This window comes from Pseudophryne corroboree, chromosome 6 (assembly GCF_028390025.1).
Source record: "Pseudophryne corroboree isolate aPseCor3 chromosome 6, aPseCor3.hap2, whole genome shotgun sequence".
Taxonomy (NCBI): Eukaryota; Metazoa; Chordata; class Amphibia; order Anura; family Myobatrachidae; genus Pseudophryne; species Pseudophryne corroboree.
In genome coordinates this window covers 173465649-173486183 of record NC_086449.1, presented here as the reverse complement: position 1 = coordinate 173486183, position 20535 = coordinate 173465649, and the positions used below count along the sequence as shown (strand labels likewise).

Sequence of the window (20535 nt, the reverse complement as noted above, 5' to 3'; positions counted from 1 at the left end):
GACGTGCTCCGCAGGAGACTGGGCACTCTTAAAAGAAAGATTAGGTACTATATCTGGTGTGCACTGGCTCCTCCCTCTATGCCCCTCCTCCAGACCTCAGTTAGGGAAACTGTGCCCAGAAGAGCTGACAGTACAAGGAAAGGATTTGGAATCCAGGGTAAGACTCATACCAGCCACACCAATCACACCGTACAACTCGTGATAACTATACCCAGTTAACAGTATGAACAATAACTGAGCCTCTCTCAACAGATGGCTCATACAATAACCCTTTAGTTAAGCAATAACTATATACATGTATTGCAGAGAGTCCGCACTTGGGACGGGCTCCCAGCATCCACTACGGACTACGAGAAATAGAATTACCGGTGAGTAAATTCTTATTTTCTCTGACGTCCTAGTGGATGCTGGGTACTCCGTAAGGACCATGGGGATTATACCAAAGCTCCCAAACGGGCGGGAGAGTGCGGATGACTCTGCAGCACCGAATGAGCAAACTCAAGGTCCTCCTCAGCCAGGGTATCAAACTTGTAGAATTTTGCAAAAGTGTTTGAACCCGACCAAGTAGCAGCTCGGCAAAGTTGTAAAGCCGAGACCCCTCGGGCAGCCGCCCAAGAAGAGCCCACCTTCCTCGTGGAATGGGCTTTTACTAATTTAGGATGCGGCAGTCCAGCCGCAGAATGTGCAAGCTGAATCGTGCTACAGATCCAGCGAGCAATAGTCTGCTTTGAAGCAGGAGCACCCAGCTTGTTGGGTGCATGCAGGATAAATAGCGAGTCAGTTTTTCTGACTCTAGCCGTCCTGGAAACAAAGTTTCAGGGCCCGGACTACGTCCAGCAACTTGGAATCCTCCAAGTCCCTAGTAGCCGCAGGCACCACAATAGGTTGGTTCAAATGAAACGATGATACCACCTTAGGGAGAAATTGGGGACGAGTCCTCCATTCTGCCCTTTCCATATGGAAGATCAGATATGGGCTTTTACATGACAAAGCCGCCAATTCTGACACACGCCTAGTCCAAGCTAAGGCCAAAAGCATGACCACTTTCCACGTGAGATATTTTAGCTCCACGGTCTTAAGTGGCTCAAACCAGTGGGATTTTAGGAATCCAACACACGTTAAGATCCCAAGGTGCCACTGGAGGCACAAAAGGGGCTGAATATGCAGAACCCCTGTAAAAACGTCCGAACTTCAGGCAGTGAAGCCAGTTCTTTTTGAGAGAAAAAGGGATAGGGCCGAAATCTTGGCCTTTATGGATCCTAATTTTAGGCCCATAGTCACTCCTGACTGTAGGAAGTGCAGGAATCGACCCCCCTGGAATTCCTCTGTAGGGCCTTCCCGGCCACACACCAAGCAACCTATTTTCGCCATATACAGTGAAAAAGTCTTGCTGTCACGTCTTTCCTAGCCTTTATCAGCGTAGGAATAACTGCATCCGGAATGCCCTTTTCCGCTAGGATCCGGCGTTCAACCGCCATGCCGTCCAACGCAGCCGTGGTAAGTCTTGGATCAGACAGGGTCCCTGTTGCAACATGTCCTGACTGAGAGGCAGAGGCCATGGGTCCTCTGAGAGCATTTCTTGCAGTTCCGGGTACCGAGTCCTTCTTGGCCAATCCGGAGCAAAGAATATTGTTCACACTCCTCCGTTTATTACAATTCTCAGCCCTTGGATCTGAGAGGAAGAGGAGGGAATATATAGACCGACTGGAACACCCACGGTGTTACTAGTGCGACCACAGCTATCGCCTGAGAGTCCCTTGACCCAGCGTAAAACCTTTTTTATCTTTTTATTGAGGTGGGACGCCATGTAGTCCACCTGAGGCAGTTTCCATCAATTTGCAAAACTGCGTGAAGACTTCCTGATGAAGTCACCACTTTCCCGGGTGGAGGTCGTGTCCACTCCCGGAATGAACACTGCTGACAGTGCGCTTACTTGATTCTCCGCCCAGCGAAGAATTCTGGTGGCTTCTACCCTCGCCACCCTGCTCCTTGTGCCGCCCTGGCGGTTTACATGAGCCCCTGCGGTCTGACTGGATCAGAACCGGTTGGTCGCGAAGCAGGAACTCCGCTTGACTTAGGGCGTTGTATATGGCCCTTAGATCCAGGATATTGATGTGAAGGCAAGTCTGTTGGCTTGACCACAAACCTTGGAATTTTCTTCCCTGTGTAACTGCCCCCCACCCTCGGAGGCTTGCATCCGTGGTCACCAGGACCCAGTCCTGAATGCCGAATCTGCGGCCCTCGAGAAGGTGAGCACTCCGCAGCCACCACAGGAGAGACACCCTGGCCATGGGGGATAGGGTGATTAACCGATGCATCTGAAGATGTGATCCGGACCACTTGTCCAGTAAGTTCCATTGTCCTTGCATGGAACCAGCCGAAGGGGATGGCCACGTATGATGCCATCATCCTTCCCAGGACTCGAGTGCAGTGATGCACTGACACCTGTTTTGGTTTTCAATGGATTCCTGACCAGTGTCATGAGCTCCTGAGCTCTCTCTATCGGGAGATAAACCCTCTTCTGGTCTGTGTCTAGGATCATGCCTAGGCGAGGCAGATGAGCTGTAGGAACCAACTGCAACTTCAGAATATATAGAATCCAGTCGTGTTGCCGTTTCACTTCCAGAGAAGGTGATACGCTGTCCAGCAACTGCTCTCTTGATCTCGCTTTTATGAGGAGATCATCCAAGTATGTGATAATAGTGACACCTTGCTTCCGCAGGAGCACCATCATATCCGCCATTACCTTGGTGAAATTGGTAATGACAATCCCGTACCGCAATTCTGAGGTACGCCTGATGAGGTGGATAAATGGGGACACGAAGGTATGCATCCCTTATGTCCCGATTCATTTCAGGCTTGCAATGACCGCTCTTAGCGATTCCATCTTGAACCTGAACCTTTTCAGGTATATGTTCAGAGATTTTAATACAATATGAGTCTAACCGAACCGTCTGGTTTCGGGATTATAACATGGTCGAATAATAACACCCTCTTGTTGAAGGAGGGGACCCTTGACCACCACCTGTTGAAGATACAATTTACGAATTGCAGTTAACACTGGCTCCCTCTCTTGGGGGGAAGCCCGCCGGGTCCTCGGTGAGGGGGCATCTTCTCACAGTCCAGCCTGTATCCCTGCGATACAATTTCTATTGCCCAGGGATCTAACAGGGAGTGAACCCACTTGTGGCTGAACTTACGAAGGCGTGTCCCCACCGGGCCTAGCTCCGCCTGTGGAGCCCCAGCGACATGCGGTGGATTTTTGTAGAGGCCGGGGAGGACTTTTGTTCCTGGGGACTAGCTGTGTTGTACAGCTTCTTTCCCCCGGCTCTGACAAGAAAGGACGCACCTCAGACTTTCTTGTTTCTTTATTCGAAAAGCTGCATTTAATAATGTCGTGCTTTCCTAGGCTGTGCAGGAATATAAGGCAAAATATCAGAATTACCAGCTATAGCTGTGGAGACCAGGCCCGAGAACCTTTCTCCACACAATCCTCAGCCTTCCATATGCCTCTTAAGTCGGCATCATCTGTCCAATGTATATTCTACAGGACACGTCAAGCAGAAATCGACATAGCTTTTGTCTCTAGGATCCAGTATACTCATGTCCCTTTGGGCATGCTTTATAATTATATATCTATCACTTAAGACAGCATCTTAAAATATTTATATGCATACTAGGGTCTCAATCTCTGCTGATAAGGTACCTGTCCACGCTGCCACAGCGCTATAAACCCATGCCGACCCAATCGCCGGTCTGGGTAGTATACTAGAATGTGCACACTATCTGCAGGATCCCTGAGAATAGCTAGTGCAAACAGGACACCCAAGGGGAAGATTCTCAACACATCCTGGCCCTAGTGGGGAAAGGATACAGCCTGAGAATTCTCTTGTGGGAAGCTGCCGTCTCTTGTCTGGAGATTCCCGCTCTTTTTCCTCATGAGAGGAGGGAAATTTACCTCAGCATTCTTCCCCTTAACATGTGTACTCTCGTGTCAGGGACAGATGAGTCATCAGTGATATGCAAATCATCTTTTATTCCAATAATCATATATTGAATATCTTTTAGCCCTCTTGGCTGTAACTTTGCATTATTGTAGTCGACAGTGGAGTTAAACTCTGTGTCGATACTTTGTTATTTTGGATAGTGAACATAGAGAGACTCTGAAGGACTCTGTGACATAGGGACAGACCAGGGTAGATTTCCTTTCTGTTCCCTAACCTTTTGTGCAATAATTTTACCTCAGCACTTACACATATCCAAACAGGTGTCGGCGTTGTCGACGGAGACACCCGCCCACACACATATCCGCTCTATCACCTCCTTAGAGGAGCCTTTTACCTCAGACATGTCGACACACGCGTACCGACACACCACACACACAGGGGATGCTCTATTTGAAGACAGTTCCCCCACCAGGCCCTTTGGAGAGACAGAGAGAGAGTATGCCAGCACACACCACAGCGCTATATAATACAGGGATGTACACTATACTGAGTGATTTTTCCCCTATAGCAGCTTATATACACAGTTTTGCGCCTAAATTTATGTGCCACCCCTCTCTTTTTTACCCTTTGTGTACCAGGATACTGCAGGGGAGAGCCTGGGGAGCTTCCTTCCAGCTGAGCTGTGAAGAGAAAATGGCGCTGGTGTGCTGAGGAAGAAGGCCCGGCCCCCTCAGCGGCGGGCTTCTGTCCTTTTATGTACTTTAATGGCGGGGGTTAATGCACATATACAGTTTATCAGACTGTATTATGTGCTTTTTGCCACGTAAGGTAATCTAATTGCTGCCCAGGGCGCCCCCCCCCAGCGCCCTGCACCCATCAGTGACCGGAGTGTGTGGTGTGCTAAGGGAGCAATGGCGCACAGCTGCAGTGCTGTGCGCTACCTTAATGAAGACCGGAGTCTTCAGCCGCCGATTTTCAACTTCTCTTCGTTCTTCTGACTCTGCAAGGGGGACGGCGGCGCGGCTCCGGGACCGGACGACCGAGGACTGGGCCTGTGTTCGATCCCTCTGGAGCTAATGGTGTCCAGTAGCCTTAGAAGCCCAAGCTAGCTGCAAGCAGGTAGGTTCGCTTCTCTCCCCTCAGTCCCACGTAGCAGTGAGTCTGTTGCCAGCAGATCTCACTGAAAATAAAAAACCTAACAAATACTTTCTTTTCTAGGAAGCTCAGGAGAGCCCCTAGGGTGCATCCAGCTCTGGCCGGGCACAGATACTAACTGAGGTCTGGAGGAGGGGCATAGAGGGAGGAGCCAGTGCACACCAGATATAGTACCTAATCTTTCTTTTAAGAGTGCCCAGTCTCCTGCGGAGCACGTCTATACCCCCATGGTCCTTACGGAGTACCCAGCATCCACTAGGACGTCAGAGAAATATACACACACACACACACACACAGTGTATATATATATATATATATATATATCCATGCATATATAATGGCACTCACTGTCCTTTTAACGGCCACCGGCGTGCCCTCCTTCCATAGTATAGCAAGTGATGGTTCTCTGGGACGGATTACTGCTCCTCTCCTCTATGTATAAAGAACCAGGCGGCACTCCACGGGTTTAAACAGGTAAAAAATGTATTCAAAGTGAATCAAGAAATAACAAGCATAGTGGACACCAACATTTCAACGCCTCCAGGGAGTTTTTGTCAAGGTGCTACGCTGTGTAGTTTTTCACTACACAGCGTAGCACCTTGACAAAAACGCCCTGGAGGCGTTGAAACGTTGGTGTCCACTATGCTTGTTATTTCTTGATTCACTTTGAATACATTTTTTACTTGTTTAAACCCGTGGAGTGCCGCCTGGTTCTTTATACATAGAGGAGAGGAGCAGTAATCCGTCCCAGAGAACCATCACTTGCTATATATATATATATATATATATATATATATATATATATATATATATATATATAAAATGAACAAAAGCTGCGGCACTCAGGGTCTTATATATTCTGTTGTTAAAATGTAAATATCATTATGCAGCATAACTATTTCCTTTCTATAAACATTTTATTAAGGGATCTGGTCTCTAGGTCGACAGTATCTGGGTCGACACTATCTAGGTCGACCACTATTGGTCGACAGTAACTATGTTGACAGGGGTTCTAGGTCGACGGGGTCTCTATGTCGACATGTTCTAGGTCGACAGGTCAAAAGGTCGACGTGAGTTTTTCACAATTTTTTTCCTTTTTTTTATCTTTTCATACTTAACGATCCAAATGGACTACAATTGGGAACGGTAACCTGTGCCGAGTGCAGCGGTAGTGGAGCGAGGCACCTTGCCCGAAGCATGGCGAGCGGACACGGTGCACTAATTGGGGTTCCTGGTCACTCTATGAAGAAAACAACGCAAAAAAACATTAAAAACTCACGTCGACCTTTTGACCTGTCGACCTAGACCCTGTCGACATAAAGACCCTGTCGACCTAGTTACTGTCGACCAATAGTGGTCGACCTAGACACTATCGACCTAGTTACTATCTACCTTCCATACCCTACCCTGTATTACATAGAACCACTAACCCTAAAATATGAATACCTGACAAATAAATATGCACAGTACATGGTATTTTATATCTGTTAACATCCATTTCAGGCTGAAATGTGCACTAGGAAAACATCTTCCCCATATACTAAACTGGAACAAAAATCTTTTCAGTGCTATAAAATCCTTTAGAAATAACGAGGCACTGAATACTTTTGTTCACATCCAAATAACCAAACAAACAAATAAAGAACAATAGAGGTGTTCTAATAGAAATATTCCCAAAATACAATTGCATATACAGTAAAACAACAGCAACTCAAATACATAACTTTGATAAATGTAATAAAGTAAATAATCTATAAATAAATAGACCAAGGATGTGCTGATTATATAGTTAATCATTGTTAAGTCTGAAAGAAACTAAATGGTGAAAGTAAACTACTGTAAATGATGAAAGCAACAAAATGTTAATCACATGCAGCTTTGGTATATTTTAAATGCCAGTATTATAGCATAAATTGATAAACAGTGAAACCTTCTCAATAATGCTTTTCAGAATTTGAACTGTAACAGTTACCACTAAGGTGGAATTCAATTGTGGGTGAAGGGGGGGAATTGCCCGAGCAGCCCAACTCACACCCTTTGCCCAGCCAATTCGGACCCCTATTCACACAAAAGCGCTTGCTACCCTATGGGGTAGCAAACACTTTTGAGCGAGATCCCGCCGCCGCAAGTGCAACTGAATACCCCCTTAGTGTTTGTAACTTTTCTCTAGGGGATTTATTTAAAATCTTAGTGGTGCTGTGCTCCTAAAAATGAGCTTTCCAGGTTACTACATACAGTATCATGGCTTTGTAGAATGTTTCTTTTATTTTTTTCTCAGCTATTTAAGAATCTAGATACATGGGAGACCAATCCCTGAAGTGTCCAGCAAAATAGTTGCTTCCCACTATGGCCACCATATGAATGTCGCCATACTGGATGAGCGAGTAGAGTAGAGTAGAGTAGAGTCGAGTAGAGTAGAGTAGAGTTAAGAACATGCTCGAATATCATCAAAATTATTTTTTACATTTACTGGACCTCTAACTGGTGGAAAGACACTAACTGATTATATAATTTGTGTGGCTGAAATGATATTTTTTATTGTTATATGCAGACACCCTATAGAATATATAATAATCCTAAAACTTGTAAGGCTGCATATTCACCATCTGGTCAACAATGATACTTTAAAGCTACAATTTTTTTTTTTACATCTATGAAATTGTAAATAATGCACATACGATACATTTTACTGCACAAACTGGAGCTACTTACATTTTACCACCAAATTGTATTTCAGTGAATTTCTTTTGCTTAGAATTTTTAGCAGGGAAGGAATAAACAATCTTACATTGCATCGGCATACTCATAATGTGAAAGAATAACAAATCCGACGATACTCACCGTATTAAGGTAGCTAAATATTTGCATTAAATTTGTAATGACATTTGTTGGACTAGCGCCCAGTGCTTTGAACTGTACCAAAGACAAAGAAAAGAAACATTTTATTTAAGTGCTATTTACATGTAAACTGCAATATTGAATAGAGCTAAGTGTAAATAGAAAACTATGATAACGTGATGAATATGTGTAATATTCTTACAGGCGGCCGGGAATTACATATTTCTCTGCCAGTCCCTCTAGTCACACAGATCACCCTTCTGGCATATTGAACCTCTAGAGCTAAACATTTGCATACTTGCTAATATTGCTATACTTTAACTCAGATTCTCATGTAAGAAGAAGTACAGTGCATCTGGAAAGTATTCACAAGCACTTCATTTTTGCCACATTTTCTTATGTTACAGTCTTGTTCCAAAATTGAATAAATTAATTTTTTCCCTCAAAATTCTACACACAATACCCCATAATGACAACATGAAAAAGGAGAGTTATAGTAGACTTACCATGGTTAACTCTTTCTGCAAGGTACACTGAGTTCCACAGGGAAAACATCGGGTGTAGAGTGGAACTTGATCCAGAGGCACCAACAGGCTAAAGCTTTAGGCTGTCCCAGGATGCATTGGGGCCTCCTCTGTAACCCCGCCTCCAGGCACTGTGAGCTCAGTTTCGTTAACCTGTCCAATGTAGGAGCAGGTAAAAGAGAAGGCACATAGAACCATATTCTTACGACAGGAGAAGGGACCAGCTGCTAATGCCATACAAACCCATAGAAGCTAGGTGCGTCAGGGTGGGCGTCCTGTGGAACCCAGTGTATCTCGCAGAAAGAGAGTTAACCACAGTACGTCTACCATAACTCTCCGTTTCTGCAGCAGGGTACACTGTGTTCCACAGGGAAAACATTGGGTGATGTCCTAAAGCAGTTCCTCAAGGGAGGGGACGCGCCTTAGCGGGTATGAGAACCCGGCGTCCAAAGGAAGCATACTGGGAGGCGGAAGTATCAAAGGCATAGAACCTAATGAATGTGTTCACTGAGGACCACGTAGCCGCCTTGCACAACTGTTCTGCAGATGCGCTACAGCTGGCCGACCAAGAAGGTCCAACAGACCGAGTAGAATGGGCTTTAATAGCAGCAGGAGCTGGGAGTCCAGCCTGCGCGTAAGCTTGTGCAATCACCATTCTAATCCATCTGGCCAAGGTTTGCTTATTCGCAGGCCAGCCATGTTTGTGGAAACCAAACAGTACAAAAAGGGTATCTGACCTCTTGATAGAGACAGTCCTCTCCACATATATACAGAGAGCCCTAATCACATCCAAAGACCGTTCTTTAGGGGACAAGTTAAAAGATATAAAGGGGGTCATTCTGACCTGATCGATCACTGCAGTTCTTCGCAGCGCAGCAATCAGGTCAGAACTGCGCATGCACCAGCGCCGCAGTGCGCCGGCGCATGGCTGCCAGCCGACGGCTGTCATTGCCTGGTGATTGCCTTTGCCTAATGCCGCCGTGCCACCCCCTCTCACCCAGCGACCGCCTCTGCCTGTTAATCGACAGGCAGAGGCAGTCGCTGGGCGGGAGGGGGTGGCACGACGGTGTTTGCCCGCCGTTTTGTGAGCGCTGTCCAGCCAACGCAGGCGCAGCCGGGAGTTACTCTTCAAGTACAAAAGCATCGCCGCTGTGCAATGCTTTTGCATTTGTGCAGGGGGGGGGGGCTGACATGTGGGGCTGACTAGCCCTGTGCTGGGCGTCCCCCCACATGTCAGTGTAAGTGATAGTGGCTGTGCTAAATTTTGCACAGCTACGATCAGGTTGGAATGACCTCCAAAGGCCAGAACCACAATCTCTTGGTTAAGGTGAAAAGATGACACCACTTTAGGTAAGTAACCTGGGCGAGTTCTCAGAACTGCCCGGTCACGATGGAATATTAGAAAGGGTGGACAACAGGACAAAGCGCCTAAGTCCGACACCCTTCTAGCAGAGGCAATAGCCAGCAGAAACAGCTGTGAGCCATTTAAGGTCCACTGACTCAAGAGGCTCAAATGGAGACTCTTGCAGGGCATTCAGGACAACAGACAGATCCCATGGAGCCCCCGGAGGAACATAGGGAGGCTGAATCCATAACACACCGTGTGTGAATGTATGAACGTCAGGTATAGATGCAATTTTTCTCTGAAACCACACCAACAAGGCAGATATGTGAACCTTGAGGGAGGCCAGACGAAGGCCTAACTCCAGGCCTTGTTGCAGGAAAGCCAGGATTCTGGATGTTTTGAATCTGTATGCATCATAGTTCCTATCAGCACACCAGGTGAAGTAAGATTTCCAGACCCTATAATAGATCCGAGCAGAGCTTACGGGCTTTCAACATAGTTTGAATGACCGCCTCAGAGAATTCTTTGGCTCTCAGGAGTGATGCTTCAAGAGCCACGCCGTCAAAGCCAGTCTAGCCAAGTCTGGATAGAGACAAGGGCCCTGTACGAGGAGGTCTGGTCATTGAGGAAGTAGAAGAAGACGCTCTGTCGATAGACCCTGCAGGTCTGAGTACCAATGCCGTCTGGGCCACGATGGAGCGACTAGAAGTAGTATTCCTCCTTCTTGCTTGAACTTCCGCAGAACCAAGGGCAGGAGTGACACTGGAGGAAACACGTAAGGCAGCCAAAAGTTCCATGGAGTGGCTAGTGCATCCACGAATGCTGCTTGAGGATCCCTGGTCCTTGATCTGAAGACTGGAACTTTGTGATTGTGTCAAGATGCCATCAGATCTACATCTGGTAGGCCCCACGTGTCCAATAGGAATCGAAAGACTTCCGGATGAAAACTCCACTCTCCGGCGTGTACGTCCTGGTGACTAAGGGAGTCCGCTTCCCAGTTTAGGACCCCCGGAATGAACACTGCCGAAATTGCTGACAGATGGCGTTCTGCCCATTGAAGGATTTTTGACACTTCCAACATTGCCATGCGGCTTCGAGTGCTGCGTTGATGGTTGATGTATGCCACCATGGTGGCATTGTCTGACAGTACTTGAACATGCCTGTTCTGTACTAGAGGCAAGGCGAGAGTTAATGCATTGAACACTGCCCGCAGTTTCAAAATGTTTATTGGGAGGAGGGATTCCTCCTTGGTCCAATGACCCTGGAAAGAGTGTTGCTCTAACTCCGCACCCCATCCCCGTAGACTGGCATTCGTCGTCAGCAGGACCCAGTCAGGGATTCAGAAGGGACGGCCCCTCCTCAATTGCTGGTCCTGGAGCTGCCAAGTCAGTGAATGACAAGGTAATAATGTGAGATCTGATCCGATGAGGTAGCCTGTCCCACTTAGAAAGGATTAACGTCTGCAGAGGGCGGGAATGGAATTGAGCGTACTCTACCATGTCGAATGCCGACACCATCAGGCCAAGTACTTGCATCGCCATGTGTATCGACACTCTGGGGCGATAGAGGAAGCATCTTATCCTGTCCTGAAGCTTCTGGACTTTCTCCGGAGACAGGAACAGACGTTGACTGTGTGTGTCATGGAGTGACCCCAGGTGCATCATGCTCTGAGCTCGGACCATCGAGGATTTCTTCCAATTGATGAGCCACTCGTGTGCTTGTAGGAAGCTTACCATCAGTTTTAGATGACTGAGGAGGACGTCGTGGGAGTTTGACAGGATCAGCAAGTCATCCAGATATGGCAGGATCCTGACTCCCTGGCGATGGAGATGTGCTGTCATTACGGCCATGACCTTGGTGAAGATCCGAGGAGCCGTAGCCAGTCCAAATGGCAGAACCTGGAACTGATAGTGTAGGTTGCCAATAGCAAACCGCAGATACTGCCATAGGTGTGCGCACGGGGGGCACCCTCTAATGTCCGGCACCCCCCACATACCTGCAGCACAGCATTCGCCCACTGAGCCTGTGCCCTCCCGATGCCAGTAGCGGATTTATCGGTATGCAGACCTCCTGGGACGCGGCGCACAGCTGACAGTGGAGGATCTGAGGTAGTCTGAGCAGCGGGCTCCTCTCAACTCACACGCCACTGCATCAGCAGCCGCCGCGTCTCTGCTTGTCCCCCTCCTCCTGCATCTCTGATTTCCCCCCCTCCTCCTGCATTTTTTGCCGGGCTGCGGTGACCCCGCCGGAGCCACTACACATCCCCTGCACCTGACTAGAGGGACCACGGAGCCTCATCCCAACCTCCAGGTAAACTGCTCTCCCACTCCCTCCCTCCCATGCCCCTCTATCTCCCCCACGTGCCTCTCTCTCTCCCCATGCCCCCTCACCCTTCATGCCCCCCTCTCCATGCCTCTCACTCCATGCCCCTCTCTCTCCCCATGCCCCCCCCCTCTGTTCCAATGCCTCTCTCATTCTTCATGCCTCTCTTTCCTTGTGCCCCCCCCCCCTCCATGCCTCTCTCTCTCTCTCTATCTATCTATTTGTCTCTCTATATCTCCCATCTGGAAACCCCTTCCTAAAAATCCTGTGTTTGCCCATGGGACTGAGCCCGGACGGGGGGTAGGGGTGGGGGGGAGGGCAGGGCTGGGGGGCTGCCTATTGTATCAGTCCCAGGCCAGCGGGCCACCTGCATACTGTGTGGAATAATGTGAATGTTGGCTAATACTGTGTGGCCTAATGTAAATTGTTACTCATACCATGTGACGTAATGTAAATTCTATGCCACCGATGGGGAATCTTTGGCACTCCAGCTGTTGAACTACACATACCAGCATGCCCTGCTACAGTTTTGCTATTTGGCCATGCTAACACTGTAGCAGGGCATGCTGGGATGTATAGTTCATCAACAGTTGGAGTGCCAAAGGTTCCCCATCACTGACCTAGGCCCACCACTCTCTAGATCTGCCACTGGGTCAGGGATAGGTTGGAGAAGTGTAAGCAGCAACAGGGTGCTGCGGCAGCTAGGACTCAGGTATATGTCGTAGCGGAAAGTCAGTACAGGCCGGTGGTTGCACCATTATGTTTTCATTTTATTTCTCTGGGGTGTATTATATCTTCTTTATTATTAGGAACTAGGGAGAAATTAGATTAAGCCATGTGATTTTACGGAGAGAATGTAAAATAGTGCTAGATATGTCCCTGGGTGGTGCTAGACATAGCAAAAAGGCAGTGCTAAACACGCCCCTCCAGCAGTGCACCCACTAATATAATTGGCTGCGCACGCCTATGGATACTGCTGATGTGACTTGGCAATAGGTATATTCAGGTACGCATCGTGAATATCAAGGGATACCATATAGTCTCTGGGTTCCATCACCAGCCATAGAGAACTTGGACACTCTCACAAACTTGTTTAGTGATTTGAGGTTGAGTATAGGCCGGAATGACCCATTGGGTTTCACGACTAGAAACAGGGTCGAGTAGTAACCACTGCCCCTTTGGGACAAAGGTACCGGCACTACCACTCCTGTATCCAGGAGGGAACTCACAACCTGCTGCAGAGTTTGCGCCTTTAGTGGATCCGAAGGGTTGACCGTGGTGCAAAGCTGGTGAGGGGGACGTCTCTTGAAAGAGACTGCGTACCCGTGAGAGACAACTTCTCACACTCATGCGCCTGAAGTGGTCTTTAACCAGACCTGGGTGAATTGCAGAAGTCGGCCTCCCACCCTGGGGTCCCCACCATGCGGCAGGCTTGTCTTGTTTAGAAGCAGGCTGACGGGCCGCCCAGGACTGTTTTGCCTTGGGCTTAGTGGTTTTGGAAGTACGAGATTGTCTCGGGTATGCCTGATTTTTTGCTGTCCCTTGAGGTTGATAGGAACGAAAAGTGGTACCTTTTGCCTTCTGTGCAGAAGGATTAGTATTTGGGAGAAAGGCAGTCTTAGCAGCCGCCAGTTCAGACACAATTTTATTTAGGTCTTCCCCAAACAAGATGTCTCCCTTAAAGGGAAGTACCTCCAAGGTCTTTTTGGGGTCCAGGTCCACCTTCCATGACCTCAACCACAGAATGTGGCGAGCAAGGACAGACGTAGTCGACGCCTTGGCTGCCAACACACCCGCCTCAGAGGATGCCTCTTGAATATAATAAGAAGCAGTGGTGATGTGACACAGGTATTGTCTGGCATTGTCACATATATCCTTGGGCAGCTCCTCCTCTAATGCCTGAACCCATGCTTCAATACCTTTAGCAGCCCAGGAGGTAGCAATAGTGGGTCTATGTACAGCACCTGTCAGGAAGTAAATAGATTTCATGCATCTCTCCACACGCTTATCTGTCGGTTCTTTCAGTGAAGTGACAGTGGTGACAGGCAGAGTGGATGACACCACTAGGCGGGTGACATTTGAATCCACCGGCTGTGAAATTTCCCACTTGTTACATAACTCTGCCAGGAGAGGATAGCGACCTAAGGCCTGTTTTGAGAGAGGGAATTTCATTCATGGATTAGACCAGGGTTCCTGCATGATGTCTACCAAATGGTCAGAATGGGGTAATAGATTTTTTGCCACCTTCTGCCATTTAAACATATCAGTTTTCTTGGTGACAGTAGTGGAATCCTCATCATCAGTGATTTGTAGGATTTTCTTAATAGCAACCACTAGAGCAGGGACGTCAACTTGCAATGTAGAGTCCTCGTCAGAAACGCCTGATTCAGTGTCTGACCGGACTGTATGTTCCCCCTCCTCTTCAGATGTAGAGATGTGCACTTGAAATTTTTCGGGTTTTGTGTTTTGGTTTTGGGTTCGGTTCCGCGGCCGTGTTTTGGGTTCGACCGCGTTTTGGCAAAACCTCACCGAATTTTTTTTGTCGGATTCGGGTGTGTTTTGGATTCGGGTGTTTTTTTTAAAAAACACTAAAAAACAGCTTAAATCATAGAATTTGGGGGTCATTTTGATCCCAAAGTATTATTAACCTCAAAAACCATAATTTCCACTCATTTTCAGTCTATTCTGAATACCTCACACCTCACAATATTATTTTTAGTCCTAAAATTTGCACCTAGGTCGCTGGATGACTAAGCTAAGCGACCCTAGTGGCCGACACAAACACCGTGCCCATCTAGGAGTGGCACTGCAGTGTCACGCAGGATGGCCCTTCCAAAAAACACTCCCCAAACAGCACATGACGCAAAGAAAAAAAGAGGCGCAATGAGGTAGCTGTGTGAGTAAGATAAGCGACCCTAGTGGCCGACACAAACACCGGGCCCATCTAGGAGTGGCACTGCAGTGTCACGCAGGATGGCCCTTCCAAAAAACCCTCCCCAAACAGCACATGACGCAAAGAAAAAAAGAGGCGCAATGAGGTAGCTGTGTGAGTAAGATAAGCGACCCTAGTGGCCGACACAAACACCGGGCCCATCTAGGAGTGGCACTGCAGTGTCACGCAGGATGGCCCTTCCAAAAAACCCTCCCCAAACAGCACATGACGCAAAGAAAAAAAGAGGCGCAATGAGGTAGCTGTGTGAGTAAGATAAGCGACCCTAGTGGCCGACACAAACACCGGGCCCATCTAGGAGTGGCACTGCAGTGTCACGCAGGATGGCCCTTCCAAAAAACCCTCCCCAAACAGCACATGACGCAAAGAAAAAAAGAGGCGCAATGAGGTAGCTGTGTGAGTAAGATAAGCGACCCTAGTGGCCGACACAAACACCGGGCCCATCTAGGAGTGGCACTGCAGTGTCACGCAGGATGGCCCTTCCAAAAAACCCTCCCCAAACAGCACATGACGCAAAGAAAAAAAGAGGCGCAATGAGGTAGCTGTGTGAGTAAGATAAGCGACCCTAGTGGCCGACACAAACACCGTGCCCATCTAGGAGTGGCACTGCGGTGTCACGCAGGATGGCCCTTCCAAAAAACCCTCCCCAAACAGCACATGACGCAAAGAAAAAAAGAGGAGCAATGAGGTAGCTGTGTGAGTAAGATAAGCGACCCTAGTGGCCGACACAAACACCGGGCCCATCTAGGAGTGGCACTGCAGTGTCACGCAGGATGGCCCTTCCAAAAAACCCTCCCCAAACAGCACATGACGCAAAGAAAAAAAGAGGCGCAATGAGGTAGCTGTGTGAGTAAGATAAGCGACCCTAGTGGCCGACACAAACACCGGGCCCATCTAGGAGTGGCACTGCAGTGTCACGCAGGATGGCCCTTCCAAAAAACCCTCCCCAAACAGCACATGACGCAAAGAAAAAAAGAGGCGCAATGAGGTAGCTGTGTGAGTAAGATAAGCGACCCTAGTGGCCGACACAAACACCGTGCCCATCTAGGAGTGGCACTGCGGTGTCACGCAGGATGGCCCTTCCAAAAAACCCTCCCCAAACAGCACATGACGCAAAGAAAAAAAGAGGCGCAATGAGGTAGCTGTGTGAGTAAGATAAGCGACCCTAGTGGCCGACACAAACACCGGGCCCATCTAGGAGTGGCACTGCAGTGTCACGCAGGATGGCCCTTCCAAAAAACATTCCACAAACAGCACATGACGCAAAGAAAAATTAAAGAAAAAAGAGGTGCAAGATGGAATTGTCCTTGGGCCCTCCCACCCACCCTTATGTTGTATAAACAGGACATGCACACTTTAACCAACCCATCATTTCAGTGACAGGGTCTGCCACACGACTGTGACTGAAATGACGGGTTGGTTTGGACCCCCACCAAAAAAGAAGCAATTAATCTCTCCTTGCACAAACTGGCTCTACAGAGGCAAGATGTCCACCTCATCATCATCCTCCGATATATCACCGTGTACATCCCCCTCCTCACAGATTATCAATTCGTCCCCACTGGAATCCACCATCTCAGCTCCCTGTGTACTTTGTGGAGGCAATTGCTGCTGGTCAATGTCTCCACGGAGGAATTGATTATAATTCATTTTAATGAACATCATCTTCTCCACATTTTCTGGATGTAACCTCGTACGCCGATTGCTGACAAGGTGAGCGGCGGCACTAAACACTCTTTCGGAGTACACACTTGTGGGAGGGCAACTTAGGTAGAATAAAGCCAGTTTGTGCAAGGGCCTCCAAATTGCCTCTTTTTCCTGCCAGTATAAGTACGGACTGTGTGACGTGCCTACTTGGATGCGGTCACTCATATAATCCTCCACCATTCTTTCAATGGTGAGAGAATCATATGCAGTGACAGTAGACGACATGTCCGTAATCGTTGTCAGGTCCTTCAGTCCGGACCAGGTGTCAGCATCAGCAGTCGCTCCAGACTGCCCTGCATCACCGCCAGCGGGTGGGCTCGGAATTCTGAGCCTTTTCCTCGCACCCCCAGTTGCGGGAGAATGTGAAGGAAGAGATGTTGACAGGTCGCGTTCCGCTTGACTTGACAATTTTCTCACCAGCAGGTCTTTGAACCCCAGCTGAATTGTGTCTGCCGGAAAGAGAGATCCAAGGAAGTTTTTAAATCTAGGATCGAGCACGGTGGCCAAAATGTAGTGCTCTGATTTCAACAGATTGACCACCCGTGAATCCTTGTTAAGCGAATTAAGGGCTCCATCCACAAGTCCCACATGCCTAGCGGAATCGCTCCGTGTTAGCTCCTCCTTCAATGTCTCCAGCTTCTTCTGCAAAAGCCTGATGAGGGGAATGACCTGACTCAGGCTGGCAGTGTCTGAACTGACTTCACGTGTGGCAAGTTCAAAGGGCATCAGAACCTTGCACAACGTTGAAATCATTCTCCACTGCGCTTGAGACAGGTGCATTCCACCTCCTATATCGTGCTCAATTGTATAGGCTTGAATGGCCTTTTGCTGCTCCTCCAACCTCTGAAGCATATAGAGGGTTGAATTCCACCTCGTTACCACTTCTTGCTTCAGATGATGGCAGGGCAGGTTCAGTAGTTTTTGGTGGTGCTCCAGTCTTCTGTACGTGGTGCCTGTACGCCGAAAGTGTCCCGCAATTCTTCTGGCCACCGACAGCATCTCTTGCACGCCCCTGTCGTTTTTTAAAAAATTCTGCACCACCAAATTCAAGGTATGTGCAAAACATGGGACGTGCTGGAATTTGCCCATATTTAATGCACACACAATATTGCTGGCGTTGTCCGATGCCACAAATCCACAGGAGAGTCCAATTGGGGTAAGCCATTCCGCAATGATCTTCCTCAGTTGCCGTAAGAGGTTTTCAGCTGTGTGCGTATTCTGGAAAGCGGTGATACAAAGCGTAGCCTGCCTAGGAAAGAGTTGGCGTTTGCGAGATGCTGCTACTGGTGCCGCCGCTGCTGTTCTTGCGGCGGGAGTCCATACATCTACCCAGTGGGCTGTCACAGTCATATAGTCCTGACCCTGCCCTGCTCCACTTGTCCACATGTCCGTTGTTAAGTGGACATTGGGTACAGCTGCATTTTTTAGGACACTGGTGAGTCTTTTTCTGAGGTCTGTGTACATTTTCGGTATCGCCTGCCTAGAGAAGTGGAACCTAGATGGTATTTGGTAACGGGGGCACACTACCTCAAGAAATTGTGTAGTTCCCTGTGAACTAACGGCGGATACCGGACGCACGTCTAACACCAACATAGTTGTCAAGGCCTCAGTTATCCGCTTTGCAGCAGGATGACTGCTGTGATATTTCATCTTCCTCGCAAAGGACTGTTGGACAGTCAATTGCTTACTGGAAGTAGTACAAGTGGTCTTCCGACTTCCCCTCTGGGATGACCATCGACTCCCAGCAGCAACAACAGCAGCGCCAGCAGCAGTAGGCGTTACACGCAAGGATGCATCGGAGGAATCCCAGGCAGGAGAGGAATCGTCAGAATTGCCAGTGACATGGCCTGCAGGACTATTGGCATTCCTGGGGAAGGAGGAAATTGACACTGAGGGAGTTGGTGGGGTGGTTTGCGTGAGCTTGGTTACAAGAGGAAGGGATTTACTGGTCAGTGGACTGCTTCCGCTGTCACCCAAAGTTTTTGAACTTGTCACTGACTTATTATGAATGCGCTGCAGGTGACGTATAAGGGAGGATGTTCCGAGGTGGTTAACGTCCTTACCCCTACTTATTACAGCTTGACAAAGGCAACACACGGCTTGACACCTGTTGTCCGCTTTTCTGTTGAAATACCTCCACACTGAAGAGCTGATTTTTTTGGTATTTTCACCAGGCATGTCAACGGCCATATTCCTCCCACGGACAACAGGTGTCTCCCCGGGTGCCTGACTTAAACAAACCACCTCACCATCAGAATCCTCCTGCTCAATTTCCTCCCCAGCGCCAGCAACACCCATATCCTCCTCATCCTGGTGTACTTCAACACTGACATCTTCAATCTGACTATCAGGAACTGGACTGCGGGTGCTCCTTCCAGCACTTGCAGGGGGCGTGCAAATGGTGGAAGGCGCATGCTCTTCATGTCCAGTGTTGGGAAGGTCAGGCATCGCAACCGACACAATTGGACTCTCCTTGTGGATTTGGGATTTCGAAGAACGCACAGTTCTTTGCGGTGCTTTTGCCAGCTTGAGTCTTTTCAGTTTTCTAGCGAGAGGCTGAGTGCTTCCATCCTCATGTGAAGCTGAACCACTAGCCATGAACATAGGCCAGGGCCTCAGCCGTTCCTTGCCACTCCGTGTGGTAAATGGCATATTGGCAAGTTTACGCTTCTCCTCCGACAATTTTATTTTAGGTTTTGGAGTCCTTTTTTTACTGATATTTGGTGTTTTGGATTTGACATGCTCTGTACTATAACATTGGGCATCGGCCTTGGCAGACGACGTTGCTGGCATTTCATCGTCTCGGCCATGACTAGTGGCAGCAGCTTCAGCACGAGGTGGAAGTGGATCTTGATCTTTCCCTAATTTTGGAACCTCAACATTTTTGTTCTCCATATTTTAATAGGCACAACTAAAAGGCACCTCAGGTAAACAATGGAGATGGATGGATACTAGTATACTTATGGATGGACTGCCGAGTGCCGACACAGAGGTAGCTACAGCCGTGGACTACCGTACTGTGTCTGCTGCTAATATAGACTGGATGATTGATAATGAGATGAAATCAATATATATATGTATGTATATATAATATCACTAGTACTACAGCCGGACAGGTAGATAATATATTTATTAGGTAATGATGACTGATGACGGACCTGCTGGACACTGTCAGCTCAGCAGCACCGCAGACTGCTACAGTAAGCTACTATACTATAGTAGTATGTACAAAGAAGAAAGAAAAAAAAAAACCACGGGTAGGTGGTATACAATTATGGATGGACTGCCGAGTGCCGACACAGAGGTAGCTACAGCCGTGGACTAACGTACTGTGTCTGCTGCTAATATAGACTGGATGATTGATAATGAGATGAAATCAATATATATATGTATGTATATATAATATCACTAGTACTGCAGCCAGACAGGTAGATAATATATTTATTAGGTAATGATGACTGATGACGGACCTGCTGGACACTGTCAGCTCAGCTGCACCGCAGACTGCTACAGTAAGCTACTATACTCTATAGTAGTATGTACAAAGAAGAAAGAAAAAAAAAAACCACGGGTAGGTGGTATACAATTATGGATGGACTGCCGAGTGCCGACACAGAGGTAGCTACAGCCGTGGACTAACGTACTGTGTCTGCTGCTAATATAGACTGGATGATTGATAATGAGATGAAATCAATATATATATGTATGTATATATAATATCACTAGTACTGCAGCCGGACAGGTAGA

At 48.0% G+C, this 20535-nt stretch overlaps 1 protein-coding gene across 4 annotated transcripts in view; it reads right to left on the bottom strand.

Annotated features, from left to right (window-relative positions):
- Positions 1-20535, bottom strand: part of LOC134936845 (disintegrin and metalloproteinase domain-containing protein 9-like) — a 211728-nt gene that overhangs the window by 119962 nt on the left and 71231 nt on the right. For all 4 annotated transcript variants that reach the window (XM_063932126.1, XM_063932127.1, XM_063932128.1 and 1 more), the window contains one exon: positions 7944-8015. In XM_063932126.1, the coding sequence (XP_063788196.1) occupies positions 7944-8015 (72 nt within the window). The remainder of the gene's footprint in view (positions 1-7943; positions 8016-20535) is intronic.